We start from the raw sequence: 22,849 nt of genomic DNA, 5'->3' as shown, positions 1-22,849 counted from the left end.
CTGCTGGCAGGGCTCTGAGCACCTTGGTCTTGCTGGGGTGAGCAGGAGGGCAGAAGGAGGATGGGGGGGCTGGGGGTCAGGCAGCCCTGCCAGCTGGAGCTGACATGTGCCTGTGCTGGTGAGAGGATGCCAAAGGGTTTCTATGTGTATGTGTGGTTTCAGCTGCAAATCTCCCACAGTGTCTTCACAAAAGAACAAGTGCAATCTGATTTTGGCTGCAGGATTTATAGGGGGAGAGTGAAAGACATTCAGTAGATTTGTGGCATGAAGGAAAAAAACAAGAAGATGTATCTGTGGGCAGGTAAGCGTGTCCAGCCTTGGGACAAGCATGACAAATCCTAGGAGTTAGGGGAAGTGCACTGATACCTGTTTCCTGAATACCCCTCCAGCCCAAAATGGTGCTCTCTTTCTGTGTCACACGCAAACCCCATGCTTGTTTCTTTCTGTGACTTTCCCAACAGGAGCTGGCGACCTAACCGGGGATGCTATGGGCTATGTGACGGGTGTGCTGGCAGTGCTGATACACGCTGCCTACCTGGTGCTCATTCAGAAGACCAGTGTAGACAGTGAATATGGACCCCTGACAGCTCAGTATGCCATTGCTGTTTCGGCCACCCCTTTTCTCATCATCTGCTCATTTGCCAGCATGGATTCCATCAACGTATGGTCCTTCCCAGGGTGGAAGGACCCTGCCATGGTATGCATCTTTATCGCTTGCGTTCTGATTAGCTGTGCCATGAACTTTACCACCCTTCACTGCACTTATATTAACTCGGCTGTGACCACCAGCTTTGTGGGGGTGGTCAAGAGCATAGCAACCATCACAGTGGGCATGGTGGCATTCAATGATGTGGAGCCCACAAAGTTATTTATAGCTGGTGTTGTGGTCAACACCGTGGGGTCTGTCATTTACTGTGTGGCCAAGTACATTGAGACCAGACGGCAGAGCAATTATGAGGACCTGGAGAAAGAAGGTGGAGAAGAGGAGGAGAAAAGGCAGGCTGGGGACCTGTTTGCCATGGAGGTGATTTCCCAGGAGAAGGGGTCTGAGGAAGCAGCAGTGGAAGGATCAGCCAAGGGAGACAGCCAGAGCGGAGAGGAAGAGAAGGACGGCACTGAGAAACCTGCCGAGGGACTGACGGTCCAGGAAAAAGCCACCAGCACACAAGAAGTGAACAGGAGTTTGCTGAAGGATGCCTACCTTGGAGTATGGAGGTTGGTGAGGGGTGCTAATTATATAAAGAAAGATTATTTGATAGAAAATGAAGAGCTACCAAACCCTTAAAAAGCACGTTTGAAAACCTATTGCTTGAGGACAAACACCTGGTTCTCTGTACAGGGGGAAAGGCAGACCATACATTTCCACATCAATGCTGACAAATCCAAATCATGTAGGATGAATTTACCTCATTGTCAAAAAGCAAAAGGTCAGAGTTTGCTCATGCTTTGGGCTTGCTTTCAGCTGCTTTCAGTACATCACTTTAGACTCACCACAGCTAAAGGTGCCAAGTCCTCTGCTGCGGACTCCGAGAGAGTTGGGTAATGGGAAGTCATGAGGTGCTTGCCCAGCAGCCTGGGCTGTGAGGGACATCAGTACCATTGAGTTCGCTGGCGGTGCTGGTGACACAGCAGTGACCTATAGCTTAGCTTGTGTCTTGAGCCTTGTTATTTTAACACCGTTAAGAGGCTCTGTCGATGTGCTTCCATATCCGTATCTGTCCAGTTATAGGTACTCTATATGAATATATTCCTACAATATATAAGCTCCTATTAACTGTACTTGTATGTGCTCCTCTGTGTCAGTGCAATTGCAACAGGGCTAGAGGTTGTGCCACTTCAATTATATTGGTGTAATTTCACCCTCTTAACTGAAGAATTGAAACTCCCTCTGATTCTGTGGCCAGGTTGGGACTTGGACCTGCTTTGAGTGATTTTTGTCTTCAGTAGAAATATTTCTGTCTTGTGGTGGTGTACATGAGAGCAGAACATGACTTGAACTTTGTAGAAGCTTTGGTTAGCAAAAGAAGGATGTTTTTCTATGACCTTTAACTACACGTAGCATTGGGAATATTAGCTTGACCTAAATAAAAGAATTTGGAAATGTTGGCATGTATGGATTTGATTTGGGAAGGCTGTAAAAAAATTAGGAAGAAAATGTGTGCCTTGTGCTGTCCCCTCCTTGTACCCTAAAGTAGGGTGAATCAGAGCCTGGACTGGAACCTAGATGTCCTCTCCATTCTGCCTCTCTTCGGAGTACAGGCTGGTAGCAGAACTGGGGACACCATCTCTCCGGCATTCCCAGGGGTGCTTTTGTGGGACAGTTTTGCTATATCCTGACCATGTGTTGGGACACAGCTTCATGCGTTATCAGCCCTCGCTGTCCCCGCATCGTGATGTCCAGCAGAAGAGAGCCCAGGTGGGCAGGGAACTGTGGTGTACCCCGGCAGATCCCACGGATGAGCCCTTGTGGGCCAGGATACTCTGTGTGCTCGGCACCAAGACCTCTGTGGCTTTGACGGAAGCTGCTCCCCTGTGCTCAGACTGTCCCCACGGGCTGCAAGGGGCAGAACTGCCTCTCCAGCCTGGCCACTCAAACGCTTCCATGGGAAGCGGGAAGCCTCTACTGAAAATATGCTAATAATTTATACCACTTAGGTTTATTGGGAAAGACTTGGGGAGTAACTATTTGAGTATTTCTTAGCCTGAGGATACCCAGGTGGGAGTCCTTGGGTCAAATCTTTGCTCAGAACCAGTTAGAGAAGAGATTTGACTCTCAAGTTTTCCTCATCCCAAAAGGGTGCTCTGGCCATCGGGTCATCTTGACTGCAGGCTTAAACAAATTACTATCTGCTGAAAAAATAAACCAAGCTGTTTATTGTTGTTGTTATTATTGTTATTAGTTATTAAGCCACTGAACTGAAAATCGATTATTCCCACAGCCCTAATTAAGCAGCGCTTAGCCCAAAGCCTTCTCAAGCCAAGCAGGAAGCAGTAGCCTCACAGCACATTTGGCACTGAAATCCGAAATGAGCAATTTACCCAGCAGGGGATATTTGCAAAACTGATCTCTGGGAGAGCTTTAGATTCTTGTCAATAAAGCAGGCAGGGGCATCAGACGCGGCAGTATGATTTTTGAGTGAGTGCAGAAGTTGGGTGACCTGGCATCACCCATGAATTTTCAAAACACTGGCTATAAAGACATTGAGTCTAAAAGCCAATAGCTGCTGAGCTGGGGGACAGGGCAGAGAGATCTGTACATCACACATTGCTTGTGAGTATCGAAAGATACTAGCTATATGCTGAAATACAATGTTTACTTTCTGCTCAAGCTCCATGCAGCATCTTCTGAAAAAAAAAAAAAAGGCAAGCACTATTTATTGTTTATAGTTAATAGGGGTTTTGTTAGTTTTTAAAATGCATCCTAGATTAAAGAAGTTTGTGCCTATGACTTATAGTTGCTGTATTACTGAATTCATTACGGTATTGAACTGCATTGTAATTGTACAGATAGCTGAAGAGAAACCCACATTCCTGATCTGTCCTCACCGTGCTCAGTGTTTTCTCTCCACCAGAAATGTGGATCTTTTTACTACCTGGATGCCAGTCTTAAATCTCTTAGCGTACACTCCATGTTTGGCACGTGTTGTAGAAAGCTCTTCCTTGTTGCAGGACTTTTTCCTGGGAGATTTCAACGTTTTGCCGCTTGCTGTTGTTGAAATATTAATAGAAACCTCCAGAAATTTGAACAGTTGACTGTTAAAAAAGTCGCTGTTACAATGTTGTACATTTGCATGTATAATTGAAATGTAATTATATTGTATTCTGTTTATACCCATAAATTCCCTAAAATAAAATGGGAATTTGGCAAATGCAATCCACTTTTTCAGTAAAAGAAACTGTCGCACAATAAAATAAAAATACTGCCTCGTGCTGAGGTATTTTAATAGCATCGGCGGAAGACTCCAGAATGAGATGTGGGAATAAAATGCACTGCTTTCCAAAAGCCTTCTGGTTTTCTTATTGTTGCTACTCTGGGGTGCTCATTTTTGGTTCATTTGTAGTTATTCTTGTGCCTTTATACCATCCAAGTTTCCTCAGCATGTGACCGCACACTATAAATAATGTTGTGGACAGAGGGACTGAGGACAGACAAAGGAACACAGGAATCTAAAGTGGCCAAGTCCTCAGCGCTGCTTGAAGTGTGTGTGGTTCTCAGCAGTGATTTCTTTAGTTAAGTATTTAAGATGATTTAGTGTCACTGGTGCTACTGCTGTAACTTTAGAATGTGTAAGATGGTGCCCATTACTAATTGTTGCATTATTAAAGGACTTAATACTGATTTTATTTTGCGATGTTAAGTATTTGTATTACCAGCTGTGTCTCATGGCAGCCCTAGGAGATTACTTTAGTGTTAATTTTTGCCTGTTTGTGTCAGGTGAAAGGTATGTAACATGCCCGTGGCTGAAAGTGGGTTGTGCCAGACACTGGGGCTGGTGATTATTACAAATTTCATCTTAGAACTCCACACAAATGTGCCTGCAGGACAATTTAGAGAAAGAAACTATCCTTCCAGGATAATGAATGAACCTGATGCACAATGACTGCTTTGAGAATAAACATTAATTTCGTTGTAAACACATCATCGAGTAACACCTGCTCTACCATGTCACACAAACAAGAACACGCGTGCACACAAGTACATGTGCAACAGGGAAATGAAAGCCAGGCTGGCTATCTTTTCTAGAACATGTTCTTTTCTCAAAGAAATCAAAGTGATGACAGTATGGGAGGCAAGGGCAGTTAAAACTTCTAAGGATAAGTAAAAAATCTGCATACATCACTGACAAGCTGATCCTGCATTTACTGTCACTTCCAGAGGGAAAATTAACCTGCAAAAAAAGCAGGTGAGAGTGAAAGAAATTTCACAGTTTGTTAAGCAAGGCTCCACAGTACTGTGTATGTCCAGGGGTAGTTTATTGCCAGTGCTTAATAGCCTCTTGTAATTTGATTACATCTGTTTGCTGCAGGCAAAGGCTTCAGGAGGCAGAAAGGTGCAAGCTTTTCAGCGCTTATCTCTGAATTAATGTCTGATCATTTTGCTACTTGTCATGGTTAAGGTTTAACACTACAGATGCCTGTCTCCCTGCCCTTTCTGCCTGTGTCCTGTGTAATTTCACGTAATGCTTTGAGGTTTTTCCTGTGTGTTTTTTTTTTTTCTTTTCTGTCTCACAATCGTATCGTCCTTACTTCCTGTTTAATTTCAAATAATGCTTTGAGGTTTTTCCTGTGTGGTTTTTTTTTTTTAGCTCTGTGGTTTTTTTAACCTGAAGCCTCTAAGTGCAGTGGAGGCAATCAACTCTGCCTCTCAATTAGCTGCTATATTCATGCTTCAGTAGCTTTTTGGAGGTCATCAGGAAGCTTTTCGCTTCAACCTCTCTCCTCTCTGGAACTGATGAGCATGCACATGCCCTCCTTTCTCTTCCCTTGTTCCTGCTGTATTTCCCAAACCCTGTTTCCAGTGTCCAGCCCGAAAATCCCTGCCAGTGGCAGAGGACTTGTCACAGAGGCTTCTGCCATGTTACTACTTTCCTCTTTTTTAATAGAAGGGCAGAGAAGGGATGGACCAATGGGATCTTATATGTCCAGATTGTTTCTTGTCACCTTTGTGCACATTTCTGCACACCAGCTCCTGGCTTACCAGCTCCCTATATAGCTCAGCCCTGGCTGTGTACCAGGTTCTTGTGGAGCGAGGCCAGGGCTGTGTACCAGCACCCTGGGGAGCTGGGATCTGTGCAGGATGGGCACAGGACTGAAAGGTCTCACTGCCAACCAGTACCGAAATCTCCCTCTTGTGCACAACGGTTTGGATATTCATTATACACGTAAAACCAGAAGGAGATTTTTTTTTCACAATGAGATAATTTTTGAGCAATAAACCTGTTAACCCAAGAAGAGGTTCCCTTTGTTATTGCTGGTGAGCCGGGCTCATTTTTATTACTGGTGGAAATTAGGGAAGGCAGTCACTCTTTAAGGCTAGACGTTGCGTTTGAATAGGAGTGATGCCTGAAATGAAAGCCTGGGTAGAGAGCATGAAAACACAGCTTGAAGCTGAGATTCAGATTAGGATGGATGGGAAAAATGTGAGAATTAAGAATTAGGATGAGTAGGAAAAGGTGAGAGTTTGCAGCAAAGCAAAATGATTCAGTTCATATCCCTCTCCCACAGCCACATCCCTGGGAAGCTGGGATTCAGCTCCTCCACCAAATTTCAGCTTGTCACTGTTCTTACGAGGAAAGAAATAACGATGACACCGGAAGCCAAGGGCCAAATAGTGAGATGAAATTGCAGTGAATGCACTTGAATTTGTGGCCGTGAAAGAGCGATACACATGAGGAGAGAGGCACAGTTAATTACTTGGTTGTGGAGAGGGGAGTGAGTGGATCTGCTGTTTGTGGTCCTGTGATATTTTTCTTACTGGGCATACGTAAAAAATTCTGCTTTGGACATGCTAATTTTTTTAATAAGTTTGTCTGTTATCAAATCAAAGCACTGGCCGTTGTGTTCTCAAAATTACACCTTTATTTTTTTATAAGGTACTATTGATTTTGTTCCTGGCAAAACAAACCAGATTTCAACAATTCTTTAACAGAACTCAGGATTTGTTTTAAACAGAGCTATAATTTCCAAGGTCACGGATTGTTTTTTAGCTGACATAGGAAGGGGTCAAATAAGAGAGAATAGAGAGCTGGAACTGGTTGTGATAGTAAACAAGTCATGTTTGTGGACTGCTGTAAATACTGAGTATCATCAATAAATAAAAACGGCTACAGGCTGCTGTGTATATCACCATTAACCCCTTGCATCTTGAGTTGGTTTAATTCTTTTCAGTGTTTTTTTGGTCTTCAGAGTGTCTCTGTAAATCTATCCTCATGGTCTGTCTAATTCCAAACGATGTGTGCTTGATTAAAAAGGTAAAACATGATATTTTTTTTCTTTTTGATTACCGCACCATGAGCCTGCCTGGGCTCTGAAGGGGAGAGAGATTTTCTGTGTCAATGTGCCTTCTTGGGTGAGTTCAGTGACATCGAAAATGTCCAACAACACATGTTATGATAAGCACAAAAAAATCACCTACGTATGTCCTTAACGCAATTTTTAAGGAATAAGAAAAAAATGCATTTCCTCAAGCACAGTGGCTGGCATGCCACAGAATCTGAATATTTGTTGAGCTCCAGAAGACTGATGCATATAACAAAACTGATAGTGCACAGTCACACGATTTTGGCCCCAGGAGTTGCAACATTTTCTAAAAGAAAAGAGACTGAGATGCATTTGTACGGCATCATAGAAAAAGTTGCATAACTTAGGGAAGTTGGGATGCAGGTTTCTGTGAAGAGCTCCCCTCCAAAGAGGCATCACTGCTAAGTCAGCAACACAGTTCAAGGATCCCTGAGACTGCGCTGGACTTTCAAAATGGAACTGTTAATTAATTAATTAATTAATTAGAACAGTTAAGCAAGAACAGAATGGTCTGTAATATCTGGTCATGTCCTGGGGTGCCTTCTGGCTGCTGAAATCTTCCGAATCACTTGAAGGTTGCAGTGGCTTGATCAGACCTGGGCTAATCATGCTGCATCGAGCTGTGTCTTCCAACACAACCAGAGCTATTTCTTTTTCTATTTGGAAGGTCCGCTTAACCATGATTAAGTGTACTTGTATACTCATAAAAGTCTTTTACAGAACCAGCTGCCCCAAGTATTCAATGCTACAGTTCAAGAGAAACACTAAGCAACAGCTAGCTGCTGAAGAGAAGTGTATGCATCACATGAAACTTGTTCCCTTTGGTTTATTGTATTTTTTTAAGACATGGAAGATGAGAATGAAAATCAGAACTGACTTTGCAACAAAGGATTTTGCAGGAAGAGTTCTGGTTGTTATCTGAGCTTCAGACATTCCCCAGTTTTATTTATTTCAGTGCCTTTCCTCAAAACTTGCAAATTTTGGTCTTCACTGAGCGTTGGTGTCAATTCAGTACCGTTGATTTTTTTGTTCTCTTTCTGCAAACTTCACCTCTGTGTGTCCACCGGTGGCTGACCAGGTAGGGCATGGGGTGGTCCTGGGCCTGGCACAGACCACGTTACTCTTCTTCAGGGAAAACAGCCATCACACAAGCAGCATCAGATCCCACACTCCCAGACAAAGACAAGGACGTGCTGTTCTGTGTTTGAGCTTCATTACTGATTTATACTCATTGTGAACAAGCACAGTCAGTAAGGCCTTCAGAGGTTTCACAGCATCACTGCATTTAAAGCACAGGTTGATAATAGAGATTATTTCTCAGTGAGGCTCCTTATAGTGTATTGCATAGATTTCACACACTGACACAAATTGGTGGACTTTGAAGACTTGGGCTGCTGTGTCAATGCAGATTCCTAAATGGCAATACAGAGTGGTCACTGCGACACCTTCCCAGCTATCATGACAGATGCTGTCATGCAGTGGTCCTTGCCTTTGCATCAAAACATTTAAGTGTAGGTTTATTTTGTGCCTTGACTGAGCCTTTATTGAGGAGAACATGAACCCAAATTAAAGCATTTTGCTGCCTTAGGGGCTCAGTAGTGGCTGGTATTTCACCTGTCCAGCCTGAGGAAAGGCTTAGACATGGGTTTTGGGATTAATTGTCTATTCCACCGAGCAGAGGAGGTCTGTGCTTGAGGAGCTAACACTCACATTTCCAGAAAAGCAATGTCAGGAAACACTCCACTCCCAAAAAAATCTATTTACTCGTGTTGCTGTGACAAAACAGCCAATGATAAAAGCATCTGCTGCAGGAGAAGGGAATTTTTGCCAGCTCTGCATGTGCTGTCAGGTTGGGTGAAGGGCCACCAGTGCCTGGGGCTGTGCCAGTGCCCTTGAGCAACTGCGACTGGAGCTGCAGAGGCTCTGAAGAGTAGCTCTAGCCACTGATGCTGCGTGAGTGAGTCTTCTCTTGTGGGGTTAAGGGTTTGCCAGTTTCCTAAAGCACCTCAGAGGGAGCTGGCATGCTGCAGCCCTGCCCCCACACAGGGTAACAGGTCAGCTCAGGCGTTCAACAGCATCACAGTGAGGGAAGGGAATGGTACAAACTAATAGTACAAATTTTACCTGTGCAATCCAGGCAGGCTACTACTGCAGCAGAAATTGTTCCTTTATTACCCTTTTTTTGTTTTTCCCCAAGTCACAGCTCTCTCTATATTTCTGAAAGGAAAAGTGCAAATCTGCTAGTAGGATTTTTTAGAAGAAAAGTTTAAGAAGCAAGTTCCTGCAGGCAATACAGCAGTGGCTGAGCTTGCAAAATAATTCAGCATATGGAATGGATTAGGCTGAGTTGGTGATTGCCTTCGAAGTGGCTGCAAAAACAAAGGTGTAAAGGTAAGCACTGTAATAATGAATGAGCTCTGTAAAGTGGCTTTGCTACAGTGAACCTTCAAATGCAATTGAAAACATCAGGGATTTAGTATTATTCTTGAGCTGACTTGACAAACAAATCTGGCATCTTTACAGTTGAGCCTTTGAATAAAAAATGTCATAAATTCAATCTCCTGTAAGATAAGGAGTAGCCAGCTGATTCCCAGGGCGCGGGTGGCACTGATATGCCCCTGCTATCGGTGCACTCTGCTGCGATGGGATATCTAATTTAGGTAAATGCATTTCCAGCATTAGGGCACATGAAGTCTGTCTGTGGGTGGCTGCCAGTTGAGACACACAAGATCAATTTTGCAGATTCATGCAGAAAACCGCTCTCATTTTAACTAAAATGCTAAGCTTGAGTAATAATATAAGAGTATTATAAACTATCAAAACAGAAGGAAAGACAAAGGAAGCCAAAAGACTAGAGTCCAGTGGACACATTCTCAAAGATTTACAGTGCTGTTGTTCTGCATTTTTCAGGCAGAATAATGAATAAATGTTTGAGTACTAATGAGATAGACATAGATAATTTGGATTATTTTAAATCCAGTATCACTATCTGATCCAAATGTAGGTCCAGGGAGCCCATAAGGTGCTTCAGCAGGTGCTACCTCTGTCTGGGCCATCGGCAGCCCAGAGCACCACAGAACTTTCAGGAACTTACTGCTGGCTGGAGCAGCCCCTGTCCATAACACACAGGGACCTGGGAGGCTGGAAATAAATACCTCTGCCACATCTTTCTGTCTGAGGATACCTTTGTGTACACAGCTGAAGTTTGAAACTTCACAACCATTTCAGGTCAATGGTCCTGTTTGCTGCCCTCTTTTCTTCAGGGGTAGATCTATTCTCACCCACATATCTTTTGGGACAGTTCCTAAACTGGTATTCACATTGCAGTATTACCAGAAAAAAAAAAAAAGCAGAAGCCAGAAGTGCTGATTGTATTATTGTTTTTTTTGATTGCAGCCTTCAGGCTGATTTAGTGACCTTTGTTTCTGCTAACTTGCTTTTTTAAAGACTGGTGAGGGTTTGGGTGAACTACTCTATTCGTTTTTGGTCTGTCTAATATGTGAGACAAAGATTATATGATCCACTGAAACCGGCATTTTCATTACACCGGTTTTGACAGGAGTTGCTGTGTTCCACGGTTAGTGTGTATGTTTAAATAAAGTCCATTAGACTTGGACTATACCCAGATATTTCATTGCTGGGCTCTTTTGAACTGTAAACAGCATTGCACTCCCTCTGAAATTGCCCTGTCACTTGCTTCTGCAACAGGAAGCCTGAATATTTTGGGTTTTCATCCATTGATTTGTACTGTAGGTTAATTCTGTAGATTTGGTGAGATCAATGTGCTTCGAAAAAAAGTAAAGAGCCTATCCTCTTCTGCTACACTGTCATGGTCCCATAATGCAAATGAAATTGATTGGGAAGGAGTTGGTTCAGGACAAATAGGTCCCTGATGAGCTGTAAACATCTCTCCCAGTCAGGAAATGATGGACATAAACATGCAAATATAAAAAAGTTCCTGTGAGGGGAGTGTGATTTGGTATACCTGTCACAGAGGGTGCTGAGGTGTAGCTCAGGATTTTTATCTTGTTACAATTTCCCATGTTGTGGAGCATTTTCCTGTGGGAATCGTTGAATGGAGGCTTTTTTACTGACCATTGTTTCTCTAAGTGCTACACAGTTTGCAGTCATTTTCTCATTAGTTAAGGTTTTCACCCAATGCCTTGTGTGCAGCCACAGACTATTCCAGGAGATATCTATTCCTTGAATTCAGAATCATTTTGCTGGCAAAACGCAGGGTGAGGAATGTTTGGTGCAGGAAATGGGGAAAGGATGAACTCAGTGGAGACTAAAAACTTCCTCCATCAATGGCAGATCCACCTGAGGACATAACTGTCCGTCTTCCAACTGCCCATTGACAGGCTCCCCATCTCAGTCACAGGCTTCCTCCCACCTTCTTACAGCAGGTCCTGAATAAACAGTCTATGGGGCTGGGAGAGAGAAAGACTGTAACTTAATGTTTTTGTTTTTTTTTTCATTTAGTTTGTTATTTTTTAATTAAATATTTACTAAAATGACCAATTTTGTATGCAGAAAAATTAACTTCTCTATTTACACTAGAGCTATGCCTAGACATTCTGATGCCTCCCTACTGTGCTAGATGTATATATGTATGTATTTATGTATGTATACCCTGTGAATTCCTCAACAGTGTTAAACATTTGTAGAAGCAATGTGAGCATTAGCCCCTAAGCTGCAACTAGCCCTGAATTGCTGAGCTTTCCACATTATCTGACACACTCTGTTGCTCCACATTTAATTGTTCTGTCTGTTACCACTCCTGGTGACGGACAGCAAATAAAACACACGTAGGTTAAAGGATGCAGAAAGGATCCATCCGGCAATGGCAAGAAGAAAATTATGATTACATTTCTGTATTTCTAGGAATGTTTGTGATTACAGAAATTACAGAGATTTATGATTCCCTTTAGACCTTAGATCAATAAAGCTGCTCTGCATTGGCAACCAGCAAGCTCAGCAGACCATGGGTAGTGTGGATTTGCACAGCAGTGTTTGCTTCAGTTATCCAAACGGTCCTTTGCGTGACTCAGCCCCATCTGAAACAACAAGGGGCTAAAAACATTAAGTAATACAATCCCTGGACCGACTTCAAGGGGTTCCTCTTTTACTTGTCTGATCCCTGCTAGGAAAGCCCAGTGGTACAGAACTGTCCATTGGTTGAATTAATTTTGGCTTGATGGTTTGGTACCTTCAAAGTGAAAAATAGGGCGTGGGAATGCTAACAGACTAAAGGCAGAGCATTAATACTGGCATTAATTGGAATGAATCCATTAAGTAGGAGCATCTCAAAATTACTGCTAATTGAATATCTGAAATGGTTAATCTTCAGTTTAGCAACAAGTGGCATTCTTATATTCTTTACTGTTCTGCTGCATTTCACACTGTTAAATCTTGGGGCAGTTTTGCACCATTGGCCCTTCTGGCCACATCTGCGCCGTGTAAAGTGATTGTGTCCATGTTATGTGACTATTCAGTGCCATCAAGAGCAGACTGGCCTTTTCCACACCTAGCCCTGAATTTTCTCTGTGTCTTATTGTCCTCAGGTGTAACTATTCATTTTCATTATGGCTTTTTTTTCAAGCAGAATTAGCTGATGTAAGGTGAGAATTGAGCTGTAGCTCTAGGTTCAAAACAAATAAAAATGCCCTTTGCATAGGAGGTAGTAGAGTGGTGGCACTTCTGCCAAAGGATGTAGTGGAAACTGAAAGTTTACTTTATGGCATGGGTACGTGGAAGAGAACTCCACAGAGGGTTAATAAATACAGAAAACCATAGATATATCAGGAAGTCCTTTGAGATAGAAATGTTGAGCGTGGGAGAGTATTCAGAGGATGGACCATGCACAGTCTCCTGTCCTCATCCCAGGCACCTGCTTACGGTGCTACTGAGGATAGGATACAGGGAAGATGGACCTTTAGTTTGACCCAGTATGGTCATTTGTACATTTTCTCTAACGCTTCTCTAGGAAGAAAACCTGTAAAGATTTCCTCAAGGCATCCTCCATCTCCAAAGGTCTTGGAAAACCTGACTTCAGCAATACTGTAGTGATAGGATAAGGGGCAATGGCCTGAAATTGAAAGAGATTTAGATTAGGTATTAGGAAGAAATTCTTCACCATGAGGATGGTGAAGCACTGGAACAGGTTGCCCAAGGAAATTGTGGATGTCACATCCCTAGAAGTGTTCAAAGCCAGGCTGAACAGGGCTTTGAGCAACCTGGGCTAGTGCTAGAGAGGTGTCCCTGCCCATGGCAGGAAGTTTGAAACTAGATAATCTTCAAGGTCTCTTCCAACTTTAACCATTCTATGATTCTATGATTCTGTGATTCTAATTTACTTACTCCCTTCTGCCCCCGATCTTTGTTTTAACAACTGCTTACCTGCTATTAATTTCTTTGTTGCACTTTGTTGCACTTTGTTTGCTCAGTTTTTATTCTCTTCTGTGTCAAAACTGTGACTCAGAATGGTTAGAAGTAAAGAAAGATCCTTGCAAAGGCAGTTGAGTTCTGATGAAATAGTTCAACAGCACTGACTGCTTTTGAGTGTATGGCCTGGAATTCCTTACCTCCTCAGCTATTAAACATCACATTAATCACAAACAGACATACAATATTTATAATTAAGATAGGCAGTGCCCTTTTACACCATCTGTCTAAGAGAATGCCATGCAAGTAAATGATGTACCTGCTCCAACCCCCTCAAGGAGCTACTAGACAACCCCAGTTTACAAGCACAATGTTGAGCTGTCAATAGGTAGTCATCAAAACCTCCATTTTATGACTCCCACCCATCATGTTTACAAAACACTTAACTGGAGTTGGGATGGTAGCTTGTGCAATGCTGAGCAGTGGCTTGCAGCTGTAGGAGGCAATGGTCTTACATGCTGCCTCTTACCGTTTGTTTTCCACTACAGCATCCTTTGCAGGCACCAGCTCCTTGCCTTGCAGGATGGAAGAGATGTGCTAGGGCTTCAGGATACTTTGTGACATGAAGAATACTAAAAATGGTTCAAAATCATGATCTGGATGATGGATCTAGCTGGATCTTGCATGTGGTGGCAGAGGACAGTTCTAAACCAGCAAAATCCTATAGTAAATTTTACATACATGAGCTTTAAATGAGAGTGCAACCCAGAGCCAGATGCTTTGGATACTTGGTAAGTCCCAATGCCCAGACTTTTGGAGTCAACAGGGAACCTTGGTCTAGCCAGGCTTAAGGCTGTTCTAAATGAAGACTTCCTTCATTGTCCTTCTGCTCTGGTTTTCCCTACTGAGGAACCTACACTTGATGACTCAAGCATGGCTTAGTGTCCAGTAAAACACACATAGCCCAGCACCAATTTTCAAGTACTTAATTTTCAGAAATTTCCCAGCTGCTGAGGCCTGTTTGCTGACCCAGTAGCAGAAAGCATGTGTGTGCCATGGGCTGCAGGTATCAAATTTACGCTGTGTGTTTAGCCCAGGAGTATGTCACTCAGATGAGTAACACCCATGTGTGTGTATGCGGAAGGTAAGTGGAGGCACGGCTCTAAACTGAAAGATACTCCCGGCCTCTGCAGGCAACCACGGGTGACTGAAATCTGTAACTGTATCTCTGAAATAATCCCAAGAGTGCAATAGTAAAATGCTTCCATCGATTTTTATATTTAACATTTTAATTTGAAGACTAACGCTTGATCTGATTTGAAGTGACTGGATTCAATGACAATTTGATTCACATGGCTGGAAGATCTCCTAAAAGCACTAAAAGCTGAATGCATGCAGGGCTGAACTTTCCAAAAGCACAAAAGAGTGGTACAAAGACATGTGGTCACAGATGGCAAAATCTGATTTTAATTTCTTTTCCCTGTGGAGCATTCCACCCCTACATTAAGGTGAGCAGCCCCTCCCAGATTCCAAAGATTTGTATATATTCTGAGTAGATTAGACACAGGCTTTCCTCAGCTATGCATAGCCAAGAGGGCTGCAAAAAGCAGAATTGGGTACAGTGATGTGTTGCACCTAAGGCTTGATCTCAGGAGCTGAATCCTGAACCCTCTGGCTGCACCAGCCAGCTCAGAGCTCAACAGTTGTCTCCTGTGCCTCAGAGGGAGCTGAAACAGTCCCAGTCACCATGGTCATTTTCTAACTGCTGCACCAAGGAGACCAGAGCCCACTCAAGAATGCGCCAACACATTCTCCCTTGGTGCAAGATTCTAAGTTGTTTCAGCAGCTGGGTAGGTACCTGTTCCCACAGGAACTCTTTGTTCTGCTCCCTTTTCTGAGCCAAGGATCTCAGCTGGTTCAGCTCCTCATGTCTCTACGTTTGCCTCAATTAGACAGGCTACTACAGTGCTCACCAAAGAGTCAGGTGATGGGGGCATCTGATCTTGTTATTCCTGGCAGTGTTTGGATGTACAGGTGGGAACTGGTAGTAGAACTGAAGTGCTGTAGGTGGCCAGCGGTTGAACTGAGGTGGTTTTGTGGTTGGCCAGTGGCAGAAGATTCAATGACTATGGACTTCAGAGACAGGCAGCAGCTGAGGATTGTTTCTGCAAACACCTGGACATGTGTGTGTGTGTGTCTGTGTGTATTTCTCCTTGGGCCTTTATATTTTCCTTGAGCTTTTGCAATAAATGCACAAAGGTTTAATTTTGTAAAGCAATTGACACAACACCAAGTGGATTATAGCAGCTTTATGCAGCGGAAGGACTCAGAAATAATTCAGCCTTGAGAACTGATAATGTTTAGAATTTGCATCTCAGAAGTATCTGGAGGACACAGACAAAATCAGGTGCCTATTGTGTCAGGCTCTGCTTATATAAGAGATGGTCCTTGCCCAAAGACTGCAATCAAAGGAAAATACTGAGCGATCCGCCTCAATTTTATGTGCTGCTAGGAGATAGAACTGCATCAAGTACATAATAAAATTGCTTACATTTCACAAACCTGTCAAGGCAGACAGATAACGTTGCCTCATCTAACGTAGGTTTCCATCTGTGGGTAAGCTCTTATTAGTAAAATACATGATGCAATGTTCCTTAACAATTCATAATAGCTTCTATCTGAAGAGAGGAAGATGAAGTAATGAAGAGAGCTCACAGGTGTAGAAGTGAGATAAAGAAGGTGCAGCAAGCCCTCCTGTAGAACAGCTGTCCACATGCTCTTTTCCTCTTTGCAGAAAAGTTCTCTGAGCCCAGAGTCTATTGTTTTCAGTGAAAGGCTCAGCTGAGCTGTCATTCGGGATGATATTGTCTAGTGTTCTGTAGCAATGAACCGAGCATATATATTGCAGATGGAAAATGTCTCTGCTACCTCAGACAATATTTTTCACTCTTCAGCAGAAGAAAAAAAAGTTCTGCCTCTGACTGTAAGCCCAAGTAAGGCAGAGTAAATTATAAGGGTTTTTAACATTGTTTCTTGCTTCAGATGAATACTCCTGTCTGCTGAGTTACCAGTAACAGAGATTTGGGCATGTATGAGTATCACACACTTTAGAAGCTAAGTGGAGTGTGAGAGGTAAACAGCTTTTTTTATGTTCTTTTTGTTTAGTTAATTGGAGTTTCATAGATGACTTCAATGAGACCAAACTGACAAACAATGAGTGTTCATTTGAAAAAATACTGCTGATTTTTGTATTGTGATGAAAGATGTTTAATGCGTTTCACTGGTAAGTATTGGTCTATGCTATACTTCTGTATTATGAATCTCTTATGTTCTGGAGGCTCCCTACTAACTACATTTTGAAGATGGTAATTCTGCGGCAACATAACAAAAAGCGAGCAGTTGCAGGGCATAGAGGATCAGCTTAGTCCTCATTAGCTCTGCAAAAATGACCAAATGGCAAACTTCAAGCTTTAGACAAATTACCACAGGCACCGAGTGAACAAAAGAACTGAAATACGTTGCCGAGAGTCATCTTCAGATGCACTGCCTTGTTCAGCATTACCTATACTAGCAGATCCTGGTTGGCAGCATGAGTCTCTGACTCTCACACCATGCCACCCATCCCTGTCCTGAGCCAACTGCAGGCCTGCATCTTTCTACAGGGGCAGAGGACTCCACCAGGCAAGAAGGAACCTTGAAACCAAGCACTGCCATTCCCAAAACCTTCTGAAGGGCTTTGAAATTCTCATTCCTCCTCTGTAAAATGGGTTGTGACAGTCCTGGGTTGGTCCGCTCTGGGGATTATTGTACGAGTTACTTTCTATACTCTCTTTATTGTTCTTGGGAAAATTATCTAAGGTAGGGATTGCCTCAGGTGCAGAGACATGTGAGGTACCTCTGTGTGACATCATGGGATTACTTGGACTGATTTACATGGGTGTAGCACCATGTAAACAGAGCTGCACTACTCCTGAGCTGTCCAACTCACACATGAGCCTGACCCCAAAAGCTCTGGTGAGGCAGCTTTCTGTGCATCCATAATGTTTTTTTTGGTGTGATTTGTTTGTTTGTTTAAAAAAACCTCTACAGGGTACCTACTATTCTTGATAACAGAGAGCATGCTATGGGACCTATAGAAATAGCTACCTAGATATCTGTGACAGTGTACTTGCTCTCCTTGTCACAGATTACTGCTTTTTCCAGAGGGGAATAATGTAGCCTCCAGAAGCCAGTGAAAATGGAGCACCATATGCTGTAGATGGAGAATGATGGGGTAGTAACCATCAAAACGCTGTAAAAGAGTGGGGAAAAAATGTGTCTTCCCCAGAGACTCTCTCCTGTCTGGTCTGGTCTGGGGCTATCCATGAGAGAGGAAAAGACCCTCAACGTGGTCAGGCTTCAGGCTACTATTTCCCTGTACTTAGAGCTGAAAGGTTTGGAAATTTGAAGTTTGGAGCTGGAGTCCTCACAGGAAGGTTTGCGTTTTGTGAGAGACAGCAGGTAGTTGCCCTGTGCCCAGGAAAGCAGCAGCATTACTCTGTCACAGCTAAACACAGTAAATTCTTCTTTGGGTCATGTTGTCACTGCTGTGTTGTGCAGCAAATGCAGCTTCCCCCATCCCTTCCCAAAGTAACAAGTGTAGCAAAGGCTTGCGATGTGTTGAGCAGCAAGTAGGTCTTCCACTTAATCTGATATTTGCTGTAATATATTGTATCATATTATAGTGCTGTACTCTAGCCTCAGATTTTCCTACAACTTCTACAGCCTCTACAGCCTTTCCAGTCTCTGATCCTTCCTGAGTGTTTACGTGAAATCACTTGTGATTTCTTGAACAATATGTCTCTGCAAAGGAATAGGCTCCAATAAATAAAAAACAGTTCTTTGCTCTAAAAATAAAACAAAATTTTAAAAAGGGCTATAAAAAATGAGTCATTGACTGGATTCCAGATGATCTACATGAAAGAGAGAACAATATTCAATTTGCCTAAACCCCCAAGTTCTCAAAAGGTGCTATAGAAAATATTCAGAGACATAATGTAAATTTGAAAGCCACCAAAAGAGATCATACTTGAATGAAACTAATCCATACAGGATGTAGCAAATATAACTAGAGCACTGCTATTATTTTTACCACCAAAGTCCGTCTTTCCTTTGAAGACAGGTAATTGTAAGGAATACAGTACTCTGGACTCCTCTGTAGAATTATTCTCCCCAGTTTCTCTATGTTGTACAATATTTTAGTTATAAATGATTAAAGCTGGCTTCCTGCTCCTTTGGTTGTTTTTCAGAGACTGTCAGTGTCTCCGATGGGCTGAAGTTACACAGCAGATGATTCTGTATATGAACATAAAAGCATGCTATTTATCTTCAAAGAGAAAAACAATTGAAAAGCCTTGACAGATCTCTCAATTATTTGAATTTCTCTGGAAAAGGGATTGCTTTTTTTAAAACAAATTTGTAAAGTAAACTCAAGCAAAATACAAACTATTGGTAGTACTATTTCTGCAAGATTGCTACCAGGTCCACATCCTCATTTTACCTATGGTGTTCATACCTGCTGAAAATCTGTGAGCATTGAGCCATTGATTCAAAGTAAGACCAGGTTGTTTACAGTGATCTGAAAGTGTTCTAGGGAGCCTGGGCAATACCAGTTTTATCTTTCAGAGGACTGTACCTTGGCTACATGTTCAAGTGCTATCTCTTTCCAGGCCTCAAGTGCCCTTTTGTGGCATTGCTCTATCAGAAGGGGTAAGAACTTTTTGCAGAAGCGGCATCTTTCCTGTCACTGTATGTGAGGCATTACTGCTTCCCTGGCTTCCCAGCCTCGTGGTACAATGGTCTCCTTGTTGTAAGAGTGGCAGGACATAGAGGATTGCTCTCAGTACGATGGTAACTAAATGTTCCTTGTCATTTCGAGGACTCGTGCTTGTTGTGTGACCATGTAGAAAGTGAGGAGAAGGTCCAGAATTTACATGAAACATATTAATTACAGATCACAGCCAAGAATGGGAAATTCATCCACACGTAATGTAATAACTAAAGAATTGGAAGCAAAATTTGGCAGTGTCTGCACTATTATTTGATCTGGCTGAAATTTTATTCTGTTCTAACAGTATTTTTGATCCCACATAAGGGCGATTGTGATTGGCCTCTCAGGGACTTTTTTTGAGACTTTTGAGTCTCTGTTCCCTGGTTTATAAACATGAACCTGTAACTGCTAAGGATATATAGGGTCATTTTTTTCCAGTCCTTAATATAATACTCTATATTAATTTATGAAGCTCTTAAAAATGGCCAGGTTTGGGCCCTTTGCTGCTATTGAAAAACCTTTCCAGAGCTTTAACTCTCCAATAATAAGCTTTGCTCTAATTTATAGCCTATTTTTTCCCTCTCTGTGATTACATGCTCTGTTTTCAAATCATGAATAGAAATTAACAGTTTAGCATATACTCATCCCCCTGAGCCATTTTGGCTATGTCCTCCTACTCATCATGTTCTACATCATCTTTGCTGGTAACAGCTGAAGTAAAGTTTTGCTGTCACCCTTGGATTATCCTTGAGTTTATGCCTGGCTGTTCAAGTCCTTCTACTCTCTCAAACTGTATTAGTATGGGTTTTTTTCTTACATGGTTGCTATGAGTCCTGCTCTTCCTGGAGACAGCTTTTGCTGTGGGATGGCTCTGTCCTCTATGGTTCTCATTCCTTTGTTGAAAGAAAGAAATGCTTTGTTGAAAATATGTCTTCAGTGGCTGGAGGTATGAGATGTGTGGAACTGGCATATTTAAATGGTGAAAAAGATAGATAGGTTCAGATATGGCATCATCTGAGTCTTGGCAGGGTATATCCTTCAATTATGTCTGAGCCTGACCGGGATCCAGAAATCAATTTTATATTTATTTTCCCTAGATTTCCCTAAGGGCTTTATCAATTTGTCTATACTGAGAATGTCTCATACACGCTGACAAGTCTGGTCTCCCCACAACTTGCATGCTGGCTGCTCTATTGTCCTACAGGACAACCAGAGGAGTTGCTGTTCTTTCCGTTGTAGGTATCATTTAGATTAATGAATAAAACAGATAACCAGTATGGAGAGCAGAGACAAGAATACATGAGTTCCCATTGCTAACAAGAAGTGACAGAGTTGCTTCCTCTTGTGTTCTTCAAGAGAGGTGGAAAAATTCTCCTCCTTTATTTGCTATATAGCCTTGAGAGTTCTTGGTGTGCAGAGTGTTTAGATTGGTGCTGTTTTGTATCATCCCTTGGGCAGAGGAAGAGCTTAAATTGTGACCCACATTCTGGATGAATAATCCAACCTTTCAAATATACTGGTAACACCATTACCACCTAGTGATCCTGCTTAAGAAAAGACTGAGCCTTTCTTGCTTTTAATATCTACTTTCAGAAGATATTTCAGGGCTCAGGATACCAAGTGTAGGAGCTTTCTTTACATCTAGCGCAAGGTGCTGACATCTCAGGAAGGCACAATATTACCCCTTGCACATTCCTGTTTGGTGACTTGGATTGGTAACTTACGATGGGCTCTCTGCCTTGAGCACTGATTGCTCAGGTGCCTCCTGAGCCCTAATTTGGGCACCAGATCAGAGTTCAGAGTCCAGTCTGGGGCAGGTTCCTGCACTTAAGATCTTTACTGGATTCTGCTTTCCTCTGACCTTTTCTTAGGGAACTGATAAATATGACTCTAAGGAATAATGAAAAAATAGCAAGAACTCACTGCATATGGAATTATCAGAAATTTCTGGCTACATCTCTCCTATCTGGAAAGAAGAAGATAGTCACAACCCTCAAAGCAGAGAAGCACCTGGTGGGGACCTTCTACATAGACAGGTAAAAAGGGCTTCAATATGTGTTCCCTCCTGGGAGCCAGTCTCTCAGACCTATGGACAAATATCTTGAGGGGCTTCTCCTGAGAGAGGAGGGAGACTGAGAGAGTTGGGGTTGTTCAACTTACTTGGAGCAGTCTCTAGCGAGACCTTACAGAAGCCTTTCAGTACTGAAAGGAAGTATATAATAAAGATGGAGACAGATTTTCTAATAGGGCCTGTGGTGATAGGACAAAGGGCAATTCTTTTAAACTGAAAGAGGGTACATACAGACTACATTTAAGGAAGGATTTTTTTTTTACAATGAGAGTGGTGAAACACTAGAAAAGGTTGCCCAGAGAAGCAGTAGAAGCCCCATCCCTGGAAACATTCAAGGTCAGGCTGAATGGTTCTCTGAGGAACCTGATCTAGTTAAAGATGTCCCTGCTCCTTGCAGGGGGGTTGGCCTAGATGACCTTAAAAGTCACTTCCTACCCAAACTATTCTATGATTCTTGCCTTCTTGTGTGTTCTTCAGCCAGCCTGCTGATGGTATTTTTATATGATTCAGGGTACAGATGGTGGCTGGTAAATGATGACCTGCATTTAGTTTACTTCCTTTTCCAAAGTCCTGCTGATGTGAGGACATTTGTCTCAGATTCCTGCTTCTGAAAAATCTAAAGAGAAAAGTAACCCAGCAAGGCTATTTCTAACCTAGGCACAGCACACTCATGCAACTAGAATACCTGCCAAGGGGAGGCTATACTTCATTTCACTTGGAGGACACACAGCAGAGCTGGCTTGATGTGTATACTTTCTGAGCAGATACTGGAGTTGTTTCCATCAGCTCAGGGGAAGACCTAAGCAATGTGTGTATTTCTCTAAGGTCGTATAAACTGGAAGTCCTAACTACAGATAGTCTTTAGGGATAGCTCCAGAATTAAACGAATATTAGTCCTAATATTATCCCTAGATCAGGTCAGGTAATTGTTAGAACCTGCCTGGTAAAACGGTTGCAGTTACATCCTGACCCAGCCATTGCCTTTCTTTAGCGAACGAAGTGTAGAAGTGTGGCAATGGCTGTATTTCACCCCAATGCAGCTGTGTTTGTGCTGTGCGAAATCTATCCTCTGAAGTCCTTACTGGGTAGAGACAGGGATAGCAGGGCTAACATCACTTTGTGAGCACAAAGCAACCGAAGGATCCAGGAAATCCTAGAACACACCCTCGCACACACACCCACGTGCCGCAGGTGCGTTTCATTACTGTGATTTAAACGGTGTCACAGAATCACAGAATTGCTGGAGCTGGAAAAGATCTCGGAGATCATCAAGTCCATGCTATGACCCAAAACCACCACATCGGCCAGACCAGGGCACCAAGTGCCACATCCAGCCTCTCCTTAAACACTTCCAGGGACGGTGACTCCACCACTGCCCTGGGCAGTGCATCCCAAAGCCAATTTCTAATGGTTTAAAGTGCTGAAGTGCTAAAACCAAACCAAAACACAAAGACAAAAGAAAGATAACTAAGTTGGCTGAGGAGAAAGAAAATGTTATTCCCTGCCTTGCTTCGCGGGCTGCCCTGCAGAGGGACCGATGCCGGTTCGGTCCCGTGGCCGCCGCC

The 22,849-nt window shown here is 42.8% G+C and overlaps 1 protein-coding gene across 1 annotated transcript; it reads left to right on the top strand.

The window, feature by feature from the left end:
• The first annotated feature begins 264 nt into the window (after window positions 1-264).
• Window positions 265-1,285, top strand: SLC35D3 (solute carrier family 35, member D3). The gene is made up of 2 exons (XM_009874243.1): window positions 265-301; window positions 462-1,285. The coding sequence occupies exons 1-2, from the start codon at window positions 265-267 to the stop codon at window positions 1,283-1,285; spliced, it is 861 nt and encodes a 286-aa protein (XP_009872545.1).
• Window positions 1,286-22,849: the final 21,564 nt, after the last annotated feature.

The sequence above is a fragment of the Apaloderma vittatum genome, unplaced genomic scaffold (genome assembly GCF_000703405.1).
Source record: "Apaloderma vittatum isolate BGI_N311 unplaced genomic scaffold, ASM70340v1 scaffold6258, whole genome shotgun sequence".
Taxonomy (NCBI): domain Eukaryota; kingdom Metazoa; phylum Chordata; class Aves; order Trogoniformes; family Trogonidae; genus Apaloderma; species Apaloderma vittatum.
Note: the sequence above shows the minus strand (reverse complement) of the source record. Positions and strands in the feature narration are given on the sequence as shown.

Bases quoted from the DNA above. Each gene is read 5' to 3' on its own strand.
- SLC35D3 (XM_009874243.1), top strand. From the start codon at position 265: ATGAAGGAAAAAAACAAGAAGATGTATCTGTGGGCAG. The intron at 302-461 runs GTAAGCGTGTCC...CTTTCCCAACAG, and splicing joins GAAGATGTATCTGTGGGCAG to GAGCTGGCGACCTAACCGGG.